The sequence below is a fragment of the Sciurus carolinensis genome, chromosome 7 (assembly GCF_902686445.1).
Source record: "Sciurus carolinensis chromosome 7, mSciCar1.2, whole genome shotgun sequence".
Taxonomy (NCBI): domain Eukaryota; kingdom Metazoa; phylum Chordata; class Mammalia; order Rodentia; family Sciuridae; genus Sciurus; species Sciurus carolinensis.
Window position 1 is genome coordinate 16666127 of NC_062219.1, and position 14783 is coordinate 16680909.

The 14783-nt window shown below is 38.8% G+C and overlaps 2 protein-coding genes across 6 annotated transcripts in view; one reads left to right on the plus strand and one right to left on the minus strand.

Moving 5' to 3' along the window:
* The window catches only part of Lrp11 (LDL receptor related protein 11), a 73892-nt gene that overhangs the window by 25198 nt on the left and 33911 nt on the right, over window positions 1-14783 (plus strand). For 2 of the 3 annotated variants that reach the window (XM_047557145.1, XM_047557147.1), the window contains exon 6: window positions 704-799. In XM_047557145.1, the coding sequence (XP_047413101.1) occupies window positions 704-799 (96 nt within the window). Of the gene's footprint in view, window positions 1-703; window positions 800-6881; window positions 8792-14783 lie in introns of those variants that run through there. The other variant, XM_047557146.1, reaches the window with a different exon arrangement.
* The window catches only part of Pcmt1 (protein-L-isoaspartate (D-aspartate) O-methyltransferase), a 44074-nt gene continuing 40871 nt past the window's right edge, over window positions 11581-14783 (minus strand). For all 3 annotated transcript variants that reach the window (XR_007109332.1, XM_047557149.1, XM_047557150.1), the window contains one exon: window positions 11581-14558. Coding sequence is in view for 1 of the 3 variants with exons in the window: in XM_047557149.1 (XP_047413105.1) it covers window positions 14546-14558 (13 nt within the window). In the remaining 2 variants the exon portion in view is untranslated. The remainder of the gene's footprint in view (window positions 14559-14783) is intronic.

Genomic DNA, 14783 nt, shown 5'->3' on the forward strand with positions numbered 1-14783 from the left:
TGAGCTTGACTGCCAACCCTGTGCCCCACACACTAGATGTGTGAACCAGGACAGGAAACTAAGCCTGAGCCTAACAAAAAAAAATTTGAGTTATTCTTCCTGCCAAGCAGGGTCACAGTGAAAAAGTGCCGTAGCTTGGCTAAGTGCCTTATGTGTGCTTCCCCCAGCCCCCTGGAGTGTTCTACTGCTAAAAAAGGGTCAGCCCTTTTTTATTTTTATACTTTGAGACAGAATCTGGCTAATTTGCTGAGACTGGCTTCAAACTTATGAACCTCCTGCCTCAGCCTCCCAAGTAGCAGGGATCACAGGTGTACATGACAGCACCCAGCTGCTCATTCTTAACTTTTACAGAAAACCTTTTTTTGACTGTTTCCCAGGTTTGATGTCCAGAGACTACCCTGGGCTTTCCCAGGTGAGATTTTTCCATCCTTCAGAAGTGACGTTAGCAATTCTGGTCCAGTGTGCTTCTTCCTCTTTCACTGATGGTGTCTTTGTAACTAGCCACACACTGTACTTCATTAAACTGGTCATGTTGGATATCCAGTGTTTTAGTATAAAACACAGGCCTATGATTATTAGAGAAATAAATTCTGCAATTCCTTCCTCTAAGTCCATCTTTAAAAATAAATAATGTTGTACTTTCATGTCTGTTTCCTGAAGTTTCTGATGCATCCTCAACATATGTTCTACTGATTTTATGCAGGTAGTCATTCCTCAAGCAAGAACAAAAAAGAGGAAAATTATATTTTTGAGTCCAAGAGTGATCGAGGAAGAGGAGAACACCCAGCCCCAGAAACAGGTAAGTGGGTACCATGGAAACGCACTGCAGAGTAGACACACTTTAGAACTCCATGAGCCCAAGTGGAGGACGTGAGATGAAGCCTAGAGAGTTCATGGCAGGAACAGTGATCCACGGACCAGAACTGCCTCCTCATCTTCTGTGTCACGTGCATCTTGGTGCTCTTGAAGCAGCTTACCATCTTTGGACCTCAGCTTTCTCTTTCATCCACTCTTCTAGGGTGACATTCTGTGGAAATGGTCACACTTGTGGCATACTGGCCAAGAATTTGTCCTCAATGATTAGATGTCACAGTTCATAAGTTCATATTCTGGCTCCACCACTGAACTTGGTGACCTTGGGCAGGTTCCTATCTCTCTGGATCCCAATTTCCTCATCGAGGTAGCTACACCTGCCTCCTAGGGTTGCCAGGGAGAATTAATGGGACAGTTGATACAGGGCTTTGAGTGCCCTGCTTGGCTCATGTGATGAGCCAAATATGTAAGTAATGGCTATTGAGCTATTTGTAATGCAAAAAGAATAAAGAAGAGACCTAGTGTTCTCTCCCAGAGCTCCAGTGACAAAGAAGACTTCAGGAATGGGGAAGGGTATATAGGAGGTAGGACTAAGTGAAGAATATCATAATCCCATAGTTTTTGTTGTTTTGACTAGAAAGAAAACACTTTGGACATAGTCCTGTAGAAAGGCAGATTTTAGTCCTAATTTCCACAAACTAATTAGTAGGAAGAGATTCAGGAAAATAAAATATATTCTCAAGTTATATATCAAAAAATTGAGAAAAAAAACCCTTTCCTTTTCTCCTAGAGTGATTTTTTTTGTTTGTTTTTGTAATATTTGGACAATATTACTTGTAATCCCAGTGACTCAGGAGATTGAGACTGGAGGATCACAAGTTCAAGGCAACCTCAGCAACTTAGTGAGGCCCTACAACTTAGTGAGACCCTGTCTCACAGTAAAAAATAAAATGGACTGGGGATGTGGTTCAGTGGTTAAGCAGCCCTGGGTTCAATCCCTAGTACCAAAAGGGGGAAAAATGTAATTACGTATTTTAAGCAATAGATATCTGAGAATAATCCAGATGTTAAGTACCTGGTTGCAACCTCACTCAGGTCTACTGGCCCACTTGACTTAATCTATCCCAAGAAATTTGAATGAAAGAATCTCTCCTCAACATTTAGAGGGAAACCAACTTTCTTCTTGCCCCACAGCCAGATGTATCCAGAGGCTCAGCTGCAATTGATTGGCGTCCATTCTGTGTTAGCTATTTTGAATGTTGTTCCTATTCATATGATCTGAGTACATCATTCAAGTGCATAATTCATCACCTTCGCTGGCTACCAAGAATTCTATTGTTGTGTGTTTTAGAAGGGGTTGAAAAATTTTAAATCTCAAATTGCCCAAACTAAAAGTATTGAAGAAACTATACCAACTAATTATTTAAAAGTGGAGAATGCCTGGGTCCTGTGGTGCAACTAAGAATTAGCTGAAAAAAGTAAAAACAAGTGGCACACGCCTATAACACCAGCAATTTAGGAGACTAAGGCAGGAGGATCACAAGTTCTAGATGAACCTGGGCAACTTAGTGAGACCCTGTCTCAAAATTATAAAATAGAAAGGACTAGAAATATAGCTTAGTGAAAAGGTGCCTCTGGGCTTAATCCCCAGTGCCCAAACCAAACCAAACCAAACCAAAACAAAACAAAACAAAACAAAAACACACCTAGAATCACTTCCAGTATTCTAGCAAGTACCAACTTATGGGGGATTTAATTTTCCTTGTCATCAAAGTGTTAACCTCCTGTCTGATTTGGCAAATAGAACATTTTCCTTGATTGTATGTCTGTGGTTTGCTACCATAGTTATCTCTGCACCCCAGGGTTGAGGTTGGGACCTTCACCCCTAGCTCACTTCCCCTTTAGCCTAAATATTGATGCTCATTCTTGAACAAGTCAGACACATCTTGATGTCTAGAAGATTCTTCTTCATTTTTCTGCCTATAAAATGCAGAACAGGGGCTGGGTGTTGTTCTAGTTTATAGGAAATGGTTTAGAGCTCTTGAGATCTCTGTGGGCATTGACCATAGTCTCTTTTTTGTCCTGTTCCTTTGCAGTATAACCAAATAATATAGCCTGCACAGGAAAATGGAGTAAGGAGAGAACTGACACATTAGGCCACCCAACTCTATCAAAACTACTTCCATAAAAGTGGTCATTAGGAGACTGATTTAATTTGCTTTTGATCACTCTGACCAAAATATCTGACAAGAAAGTTCATTATGGTCTTAGAGTCTGTGCATGGTGGGATGGCTCCATTAATATGGACCCAAAATAGCACATCATGGCGGAAGTGCATGGCAGAGGGAGGCTACTCAGGAAATGTTGACCAAGAAGCAGAGAGAAAGAGAGGGAAAGGGCAATAGGGAAAAACAGCCCTTCCAGTGCACACCACCAGCAACCCAACTTCTAGCCACACACCTTCTCTCTAGTTACCACCCAGTCAGTCCATTCAAACTAAGATGACCAATTAGGTTACAGCTCTCACAGTCTAATCATTGTATCTCTGAGTACTCCTGCATTAATACAGGAGCTTTGGGGGAACACCTCACATCCAAATCATGACAAAGACACGGTGTCTACTAAAGCCCAAACACTTGTCATGGAGGAATGAAATAGTGATTCTTGACACTTCCAGAGGGCTCCTGTGTGTGGAATATATGAGACAGCTCTAGGTCATATTCCTGTGGGTTTAATGCAGATTTTTGTTGTTGTTATTGTTGTGCTCTCCCGCTGAGCTACACCTATACAGCTATACATCCGATCACAGATGGTCTTTTTTTCCCCCACAATTCTGTAGGTGAACACTGACCTCACCCACCCAAAAATGTGATAATCAACAGTCACTAAAGCAACGTGTACCTCCCCTCCTCCTGCACCCAGACACAGACTGAGAGTCGTGTTCAGGTTTACCCAGGATTCTGCAACTACCCTGGAGGTTGAAAACCTCTTTTTAGCATGTAACCAGTTCTAAGTGCTCCTGTCTTCAAGAGGAGGATGGCTATACCTGGGGCCAGTTGTAGGTCCAGAAAATCAAGGCTATCCTCAGTCACCAACCCCTATATGTAGCAACTTGTGGGATGGGATCCACCCTCCCTTTTCCTCCAGCACTGAGGGAGGAGGTATCCTTCTCTTCCAAGGCCAGTCTCTCCCCTTTCTTAATGTAGCCCGTATTTCCTCAGGTGTGATTCCCCACGATCTATTAATTCTCTGGTTCTTTTAATCTCTGTTTCTTCAAACAAGTCTGCAAACACACCTATCTCTCCATTTATTAAAAAAACAGAATAGCATCCCTCAGTCTTCAGACTCCTGGAAATGAATTACCAGTGGCTAATCCAGTGGATTCTCTGTTAGCATTTGATCCACCTGAGCCCTTCTTTGTGGACTTGTCTTTTCCCTCACCTCCCCAGACACTGCACTCTCAGGTGTCCTACTACTCCAACCCGTCCTTTAGTGATTCTTTTTGTTGCTCTTGCTCTTTTTTTATCTGTTCCCGAGATGTGGGAGTTTCCCAAGACCTCACTCCTGACTTTCCTTTCTTCCTTTTTCTCTGGCCTCTCATCCACTTTCACGGCTGAGGTTACCATCTTCATGCCAAAGGTTTTCACTTATTTAGACCCAGATAATCCAAAAGCCAAGAGAAAATTCCATCTTGATCACCCATAGGCATGTCAATCTGAGAGCTTGTTTGGAGGGTCTAGCGGGGCAGCACAGCTACTGGTTCATATACTCTTGACCAAAGAATGGTCCTCCTCTGTCAGGAAAAGTTGCCCTCTTTGACTGAGCATGCAGCTTTGGGAGCAGTGAGGGAGGAAGGGGACACCCACCTAACCAGCCAGATTAGCTCAGTCAACCTAGGCAATCAGTGGGGTGACAGGTGTTGTAGCCAGTTCACCCTCACATCCAGACGTGTCTATCTGAAAATGTCCAAAACCAAAATTATCTCCCTTACCCACCCTAGACAAGCTCCATCATTATGTCCAAGTCACTCCAGCAAAAATCTCACCGACCAGACAGATGAACTGATCCTTTTTACATCTATACTTCATGTGTAATTTTGTCATGGTAACTTTAATACTTTAATATGGTTTTCTTTTTTTTTTTTTTTTTCATGTAAATGTCTATCTACCTAGACTTAATAAAGTTCAGAAACAGTTTTATTTCCCTTTTGGAGGCATGGATACCACAGTAGCTAGAACCATAGGCTCTGGAGCTGTTCTTTCCGGGGTAGTATCCTAGCTCCCCACTTTTAGTAGGGTATTAGACAAGTATTTAACTCTTGATGCCTTAGCTCCCTCACTTGTAAAATGGGTAAAACAATAGTACCAGCTCATGTGACTGTGAGAATTTAATGATTTGAGCTATAGAGCTGGCATTCTTAGATTAGCTTATTCTTTTAGGGATAATTTATTTATTTTTAGTTGACAAAAATTGCTAACTGGGCATGGTGATGCACTCCTGTGATCCCACTGACTTAGGAGCCACTAGGATTGCAAGTTTGAGACTAGTCTGGACAACTTAGTGATACCCTGTTGCAAAGTGATATTTTAAAAATGGGCGTAAAATGCCCGTGTTCAATCCCCAGTACCAAAAAGAAAAAATTGCTTATCTTATATTTCCAGCACTTGGTTTGATGTCTGGCACATGGAGAGCTATCAATTAATGCAGAATGAATGAATAAATGATGAAAGAAAATATGACGGAATCAGCTTACACCATGAAGATGTTTGTTCCTCTAGTTCCACCTGTTGCAAGACATTGCAGTTAAAAATAGTTCTACCATGTCGTCTCCAAACCTGGCTTGACTACAGAGTAGAGCAGACTAAGAATAGAGCCTGCTGGGCTTGAACGGAAGACTGATCTGGGGCACACTGTGCACCTTCCAGACTCTTCAGGCCTCTAAAAACTGCTGGCAGTGGGCTGTCTTAGACCAGTTCCAGGGGAAAAACTAAAGAGATGTTTTCCTAATGAACTCACAACCAAAGTTACATTAGCATTTTTTAAAAATTTTTTACAGACTACATTTTTATTCATTGTACACAAATGGGGTACATCATTTTGTTTCCATGGTTGTGCACAATGTAGATTCACACCATTCGTGTAATCATACATGTACATAGGGCAATGATGTCTGTCTCATTCCACCATTTTTCATACCCCCTCCCTCTCATTTCCTTTTACATAATCCAAAGTTCCTTCATACTTCTCTCACTTAGCATTTTTTAAAATTTACCTTTATTTATTTTTATATGGTGCTGAGAAAATGAACTCAGTACCTCACATGTGCTAGGCAAGTGCTCTACCACTGAGCTACAACTCCAGCCCCTATCCCTACATAAGCATACTTTGAAGTTAGTTTTCAACAGAGGTTCTACTGGCTTAGCTGGGCAGAGGCACAAATCCATAATCCCAGCAACTTGAGAGGTTAAGGCAGGAGGATCGTAGATTCAAGGCCAACCTCAGCAATTTAGCAAGACCCTATCTCAAATAAAGATAAAAAAGGGTTGGGGATTTAGCTCATTGGTAGAGAATCCCTATATTCAATCCCCAGTACCAGGAAAAACAACAACAAAAAAACTTCTACCTGGCTGAAAGTAGGTTCCTGGACCTGAACCAGTAAATCAGGAGTTAGTCCATGCTGAAGAGAGAATGACCATGTATGAAGCATTTGGATTCATAAATGTGGTCCATCACGACAATGAAAACCTTTCCTATGATCGGAATGTCTCTCACAGGGGGATTTGAGGGTGATCTTATTGCAATGTCTGTACCCACAGATACAGGTTTTGTAGGAATGTGGTATAGATTTGGTAGTAAAAAAGTCTGGATTTGAGACCTGTATCTATAGACCCTCAACCTACAAACCAAGCACTGAGGCAAGTTCCTTAACCCCTGCACACCTTAGTCAGTCTGCTGAATGATGGCGATATTAACTTGAGCTGTTTGGGTTAACTGGCACATGCAAAGCGCCCACTGTGCAGTCCACAGCCACTGTCACTGCTGCCCTGTGTGTTCCTAACCCTTTGCAGGTGCGGTGCTGCCCCTGGCGTTGGGTTTGGCCATCACTGCCCTGCTGCTTCTCATGGTTGCCTGCCGCCTGCGACTGGTAAAACAGAAGCTGAAGAAAGCTCGTCCCATTACGTCTGAGGAATCTGACTACCTCATAAATGGGATGTATCTGTAGTACATGTGAAAGCTGAGGGCTAGAATGTGTTTCAGGTACAAGTTATCCTTTTATTAGCTTCTGGTATTTACAACCTCTTTTGTTTTTAATTGAGCTAGAAGATTCTACAAATCACAAACCTTTGTATTTATTTACTATAGAAAGATTGTCCTTAAGTACATGAAATATTTCAATAGAGAGGAATTCGTGTAAAGACCTTTATAAATCTAATTCTGATTTACTAAGTTGTCCCTGGAAATAGAAATTTGCAGTCAGCTGAGGCAGTTTTGTCAGTATCCCAAAAGAAGGCCTCAGGGTTGTGGTGTTCACCCTTAGCTTTTGAGAAGTGGACCACCAGACCCTGGGAGGACTGGGTCACTTTAGGAGTAGCTTCCTATAGCCCTAGTCTTCTTTAACCTCTAACACTCCCCTTTTTCTTCTACCCTGAAAAACGTGTTTCTGGGGATGGATTTGAAGGGAGTTTATACTCTCAATGAAATGTTACCTATGGCAGGTTTATATGCAAAATTATAAATCTCTAGGACAGATGAAGCCTGAGGAGAGAGGAAGGTAGGTTCTTGCCAATGTCTTTGACATCATGTCATGTAGTTGGGAGCCTTGTTATGCTGATCTTCAGAGGGGGAAAAAAAAGCTAGACTTTGGATTAAGAACAGCTCTAAGATGGTTACAAAGTGAGATAGGAAATCAAGGTGGAAGTAATTCTGGTGGCCAAAAAATTTAACAGAAACTCACCTGAGGACCAAGTGAGCAAGAACAGGTTATAATACTTTGTCCTATCTGCTCATCACTATTCCACTCCAGAGCGCAGCAACCCATTCATATAGTCACCAGTTTTCAAGATGAGTCTTTTTTGATGAAAGAAAAACAGCAGGACAAAACAGTAGGACATTGAGTGGATTTCTGGGTATGGCTTTTGTAAAAATGTCACCATGTTTAAGTATCAGCAGGTTATTCCATCTAGTGGATGGAGCCAGCTTTTTTTCATTTCTTAAATGCTATACAATGTTATAATGTGCAGTCAGCTAATGCCAGGCTTATATATTTCCAGAGTAGAAAGCAGTGTTGCACAAATTCATCCTTACAGAAAAATGGCATCTAGCTTAGCATCTTTCCTTTTTAAATCTGTAGGTATTTAAAGACAAATTATTTCCATCAACATTTAATGCCAGGATTATACTCTAGAAATTATCCTACTGAGAGGAATGTGTGATGCAGTGCCTGTCTATGCTTACATGATGTTACTATTTATATATATATTTTTTACCATAAATGACAAATCTTTTAAACACTTGAAAAATACTCTAGAGTCTAGTAGTTTATTTTTAGACTATCTAAAGTAGGTGGTTTCTTTAGCAAAGGGCTTAATTTGGGTGGAAAATATATCAAAACACATTAATAAGTGGAAAGTTAGTTCTAGGAAAACAAATTATCATTTTTGTCCTAAGAAACTCATGTTTTATTGAATATTTAGAATTGAGCAATGATTTAAATTTCAGTGGCAGTTTAAGAGAAATGGACTGTGTGAATGAATTTAAGATGTGTGTACTCCCTGTGATGCTGTCTAGTGTTTTTATATAGAAGGATGTCACCTATAGCCATACCAAATAAAACTGATAACGCATGCGTCACCAGGCCTTTTATATATGCAGAAATTAAATAGAATTTAGGATTGCTATAGTGTTGATTTACTTAAGATGCCCCATATGTATGTAAACAATATTCCTTTAATAAATTTTATTTTATTCTTAAACCTGTTGGAAAAAATCATTTACTATAAATCTTTAAGTTGTTAATATTGACTGAGCTGTTACTATATTATTTGGATTTAATCATTCCAACTCAATTTTACGAAGAGGGAATTGTGGATTGGAGAAAAGTGACTTACTTAAAGTCACATAAAGTGTTAGTGGGGGAGAATGAAAGTGTACAAAGTATTTACATCAATAGATGGATTGAACAGGACTTTTAAAAATCACCTTACCTGTGATTATTTGATTGAAGGAGTTCTGCACTTATAATTCTAAAAGGAAAGATGTCTACAAGTTACTTCTCACAATATGTCCCTGTTTCATGCTTCCTAAGAAAAGGCCCACTAAAACCATCTTCCAAAATTTACTTTGAACTTTGTCTTCATGCTCAAGACAACAGCTACTTCTCCAACCTTCTTATTTCATGTCACCTGAGTACCAAATATGGTCTCTTCCATAGAAAGACAACAGAATTCCTTCATCTTTTTCCTAGTGACTTTCTGAAACCTGGCATTTGGCCCCACAATCCACCATTACACGTATTAGCACCTTCTTTCCGTCACTGATGGCTGAGATGCACATTCCATTCGTCCCTCAGTTTGGCTGTTAAAGATGAACCTTGTTGACTTTAACTTAATCTCTCCTATGGAAACTTACCACATAGGAGCATGTGCCCTAGAACACAGGTACCCCTACCTTCAGATGCTTCCCCAAATCATATCAATTACATCCTTAACATGATGATGTTCCTTAACACAGCATCTGGCCTAAGCAGATGTAATTTGGGGTCACTTGTAAATTACATCATCCCGAATTTCACATCTTAGTTTGGGGATTATACCCCTTTGTTCCCAGCAGAGCAACTCTATTCATTTGTTATCCGGACTCCAGGTTTTCTACAACTTTTTTGTATTAAAGTTGAATGAGAATTTCTCAGAAACTGCTCGAGTCAAATATAAAGAGGAAAAGCTTAGTTTGTCGTTCACAGATGTCCTCATTTCATTGGCTTTTTAAATGAGTTGTGAACTTCTTGGCTTCTGGTCCCATTTTCCTAGCTCTTTTGCCCTAGTGAAATCTGCGTTCTACAGATGAAGAGAATATTTTAAGTTATAGCTACTTCAGTGGCTAAACATCTATAGACCCTTTGACCAAATATGAAACCACCAATTATAAAAATAAGGTTAGAGCTCCCAAAGCTCTAACCCAATGTTTTCATGAATGGATTGAATGGTTAGAACTGAGCCTTCTATATTTAGGTATAAGCATGTTTTCATTCCTAATTCTTAAGTCATATCAGTTTTCTAATCTTGTATGTCATAACACTGCAAAAACACATGAAAAAGATCAACATACTATTCCTCTTAAGGATCTTATAAAGTAATATCTAAATTTAGGAAATGTCTCAAACAAATTTAATGGAAGAATAACATTTACCAAAAAAAACAAAAAAACAAACTAGAAAGGTCAACTATAAAGGCTTTTTAAAACAGTGTTCTCTTTTGGGCTGGGGGTGTGGCTTAGTGTAGTATCGGAGCATACACACACACAGTGTTCTTTCATTTTCACATGACTGAAGATCCAAAGCTCCAAATAAATCAAAGGGTATTTTTCTTAACATTTAAAGAACAGTTCTACAGGTAAACTAGGGACTCAGATAAATTTGTCTCTAAATATATTATAATTATCTAGAGATTTGTGTACAGAATAAAGAAATCAGAACCATGAACTACCCAGTCTGAGGTCACTTTTTTTTTTTTTTTTTTTTTTTGGCCAGTGTCAGTGGATGACACAGCAAGTCTGACCTTTCGTCAAATCCCCACCTGTGCTTTCTTGGCCTGCTTTATCCAACTCTCCTACCTCCTAATTGCTCACTGGGGCCAACATCCTAAAGAAATGAGAGTTCTTTTCCCCAGAAAATATCTTTTTTACAGTCAATTTCAAACTGATACAAGTGTTCACATGTGCACTCCCTTTGATTTACAGTGTAAATTTCTAGGGGAAATCCTAACCAGATAGTTACAATGGGTAGAAAAATCCTACATAACCAAATAGTGGCAAAAGAGAAATCATTCCATGTGATATAGGGGACTTAGTGAAGGGCCTGGAAATTCAAACCCAAAGGTTCCCATGAGCCCATGCCCCTGGAAAGCTGCCCTCTCACACAATGTCTTCAGCATTGCTGTATCACCGGACCTGTGAACAAAAGTTTTTTTTCTGTGGTCACCATCCTACTGGATTACCACCTAAGTGAGAATGGATTCTTCAAAAGAAGCAGCCCTTGAGTGTCCTCCCATGTTGAAAGACAGAAGAAAGGGAGGGAAGAAGAGAGGGTGGGAAAGAAAGAGGCCACCACAGGCCCCCAGGGATTCACTGGCCCAGCACAGCACAGTGAATGGAGTAGTGTTTTCTCTCCCACCAAGCAAAGGGACACTTCATAATGAGTCCTGGCCCAAACACAAAGTCAGTTAGGGAACCAACAACTACTGTTGTAGTAACGATAGTACAAGAATTAAGAATAAGGAAATTATTGGACTTGATTTTTTTTATTATATTACAATACACAAAAACAAATTTCCTTGAGCCAGTTTTCTTCAAGAGGGATTCTTTCACCGACACTCTATTTGAGTCACCTTTTACGTATAGCAAGGATAAAACACTTATCTTTCTGAAAAATGGTACAAGAAATCCAAAGACAAGTGAAATTCAATCAGAACCCACTTGTTTTACTAAATATAGTTCTTTAAGGACAGAGTAAGCTGCAGAATAATAATGAATTATATGCCTCAAGAATTTTAGCACTTACCTAAAATAAGTTATTGGTCCACTGAACCATACTTAGAACTTTTTCTTTTCTTTTTTTTTTTACAAATACTCCCATGTTTATTATTCATTTATAATACTAGTATTCAATTACCATACTCACATGAGTTCTTTGAGTGGCATGCCAAACTACTGGAAAATTTGTTAATATTTAGTTGAAAACCAAATATGCTTACCTTTCTAATAAGACAAAAAACGGAGTTATTTCCTGGCTAATAATCACATACCAAGAATAGCTTTGGAGAATTCATGACAATTCATTTATTATAAAAAAAAAATCCTATTTTAGAATTCATTGCATTTTTAAGATGCTTTAGTATAGGTACACTGTAGCGAATTTAAAAAGTTTAATTGCATTTTTAAAAAATTTTCAACAAAGGCAGTTTTTAAAATTAGGGCAATGGTTTAAATATTTGCATGAACAATGGTAATAAGTTATTTCCCTTCACATGTCATTTTCTTGCGGGAAAAGAGTTAAAACTTTACCCTCAATAGAAACTTGAACTGGGGGATTGAAACCCAGGAGTGCTTTACCATGGAGCCACATCCCCAACACTTTTGCTATTTTTATTTAGAAACAGCATCTCACTAAGCTAGGTAGGGCCTTGTTAAGTTGCTGAGGCTGGCACTAAACTTGTGATCCTCCTGCCTCAGCCTCCCGAGTCACCAGGATTGCAAGCGTGCGCCACAGCTGATTACTACGTAAGTTTTAACAGCTAGATGTTGTCTTTAATGAGGTAAGAAAAAAATACAAAAATAGGAAAAGTCTTGTTTCAATATATCTCACTAGACTGGAACTTTCTGAAATTTTTTCACTGTTGCCCTCCATAATATATAAAGGAATCATTTCTATTAAGGAAAAATAAAATGCCAAATTCTGACTAAAGATTAACAAGACATTTCTTATTGAGAGCCCACACATATAAATTCTGCTCTCTTAAAGAACAAAGCTCTAAGACGTAGTTAAAATGCATTATATCTATGTCTACCTATTTAGTAATACTTCCTTAAAATTCATCCTGTTTATTCAACATCGTGAAATTTTAATTCTTAAAAGTGCAAAGTCCAAGAGCAATGCTTGAACAATGCTTGAAGCACTGGTCTGTACCAAGTGGGTGGCAGTTTGTCTTACCATACTTATAAACTGTCTCTGCAACTAGACTGCAGACTTCTTGAGAGTAAGGGTCTTCTTTTTCTATCCTCAAAACCTAACACAGAGATTTATATATAATAAAATGTAGGAAATGGATATGAAAACCTAGACTAGCAGGTAACTTTAAGTTAAATTAAGTCTTTAGCAACAAAGACCTTTGCAAACACCTCAAGTGACACTGAGTCCTGGACACGAGGGTTTTCATAGCCAAGGGTTCAGAAGTGATAAACAATAATAAACTGAAGGCAATGATAAAATCAGATTTTTGGGCACCAAATAATGCTAGATTCCTGTGTCTAAAGCATTACCCAAGAGAAGACACTTGTGAAATGATGTATGCATAATTTTAAAAAGTCATTTTTAAAGAAGTAATAAACATTTTAAGAGTAGGGAAGGCTGAGTCACATGCTCACACAGGATTTCCTTAGCAGAATTCTGCACACTTGCACACAGTAGGAGGGCTCTGCTGGACATTCTGGTTCTGCTCATTCTAGAGCTTGTAGTAATTTCTCAAATTCTAGAACCCTAAGAAAACTAAACTTTATAAAAAGTATAAAATCACAACATTTAAACAAGACCCCAAAGTGCCTCCACTTTCTTAGAAACACATTTTATAGGCACTGTATTAATAAATCTATTTATAGATGAGAGGTGGGTTTGGTATGCTTATCCTCAACTGCATTCTTTCCTTGACATTAAGTCAATTCATTCACCCACTCACCCACTTGGCATTTATTTTCTAACTACTATAAGATGAGCCCTGTGTTAGACCAGCAGAGAGAAATGGTGAATGTTCCTGACCTACAGAAATGTAGCCATAGACACAATGTACAAATGAATTAATACTATTTACCTACTCAGATTTCACAAAACAGGATTAGAGAAGCAATTTACCTTTGTGGTCTCAGTTAGCATTCTGTATCTTGTGTACCTCATGTTCTCCCTTCTAGATTCAAACACCACCAATACCTCTTTTGCTTTTAACTTTATTTGGCAAAGCAGCACTGCATAAGCTGTGCAGAAACCAGCACACAGCTAACACAGCATGTTAGATTCATATACATTATCAGCAGCCAACTAGAAACAGAAAAACAATACTAAGCTACAAGCCTCCTATCAAGTTTGAGAGAGAGAGAGAGAGAGAGAGAGAGAGAGAGAGAGAGAAAGAACTATGTCAGTTATGTCCAATCTAAACAACTGAGTGTTTATAGGACATTACCTGCCATCTTCTTAAGTTTCAGTATTTACAAATGCCTAGTTTTAAGGTAACAAAGCAGCTGATTGTATCTACAACATGCTATTCTATGATACCACATCGAAAGCTTTAAAAAGAAAGCTCATCTCTATTTTCTTAGTAGTCTCTAACAGACATCCAAATACCAAGAATCTTAACTTGTGAATGGTGGTGTTATCTGATGCACAAAAGAAATCTCATAAATTAATATCAGAACAGAATTAAGTGTCCAAGAAAAGAAAATTCACTCCTCAAAATCAATTCACAAACTAACTTTTTCATTTTGCAGAAACCCTTCTTTTAATATTTTAAAGTAAAATGTGGGCATGTTAAAGTATAACACACAGATTTATACTTTGTATCCTTCCTCTACCATTTGGCTCTGTGCCTCTTTGAAGAATTAGAAAACCCTACAAAACCACAAATTTCATGCTGAAAATAACAGTGTAACAAAGTCCAAAACAAGCTGTGATGCTATTGGTTTTCAAAAAGCTGTAAGGACTGAGATGAGCAATCCACTGCAGTATTATAGACTGGTCAAGCTGATGTTGCTTTTACAGTTCATCCCTGTGGGGAGGAAAAGAGAACAAAAACAGTAAGCAGGAGTCACATACTATAGAATTTGGCTTTCTAATAGTTTAGATACAACACTTAAATCAGCAAAAATGCACTGATCCCCAAGCAATGTAGTAAAAGAAATAAGCACAAACAATCCCAAGTCAAAGCAAAAATGGAAGTCAGTCATTTCAAACATCTTTCATGCTACTCCATAATGAAGTACAAAGCCTAAAG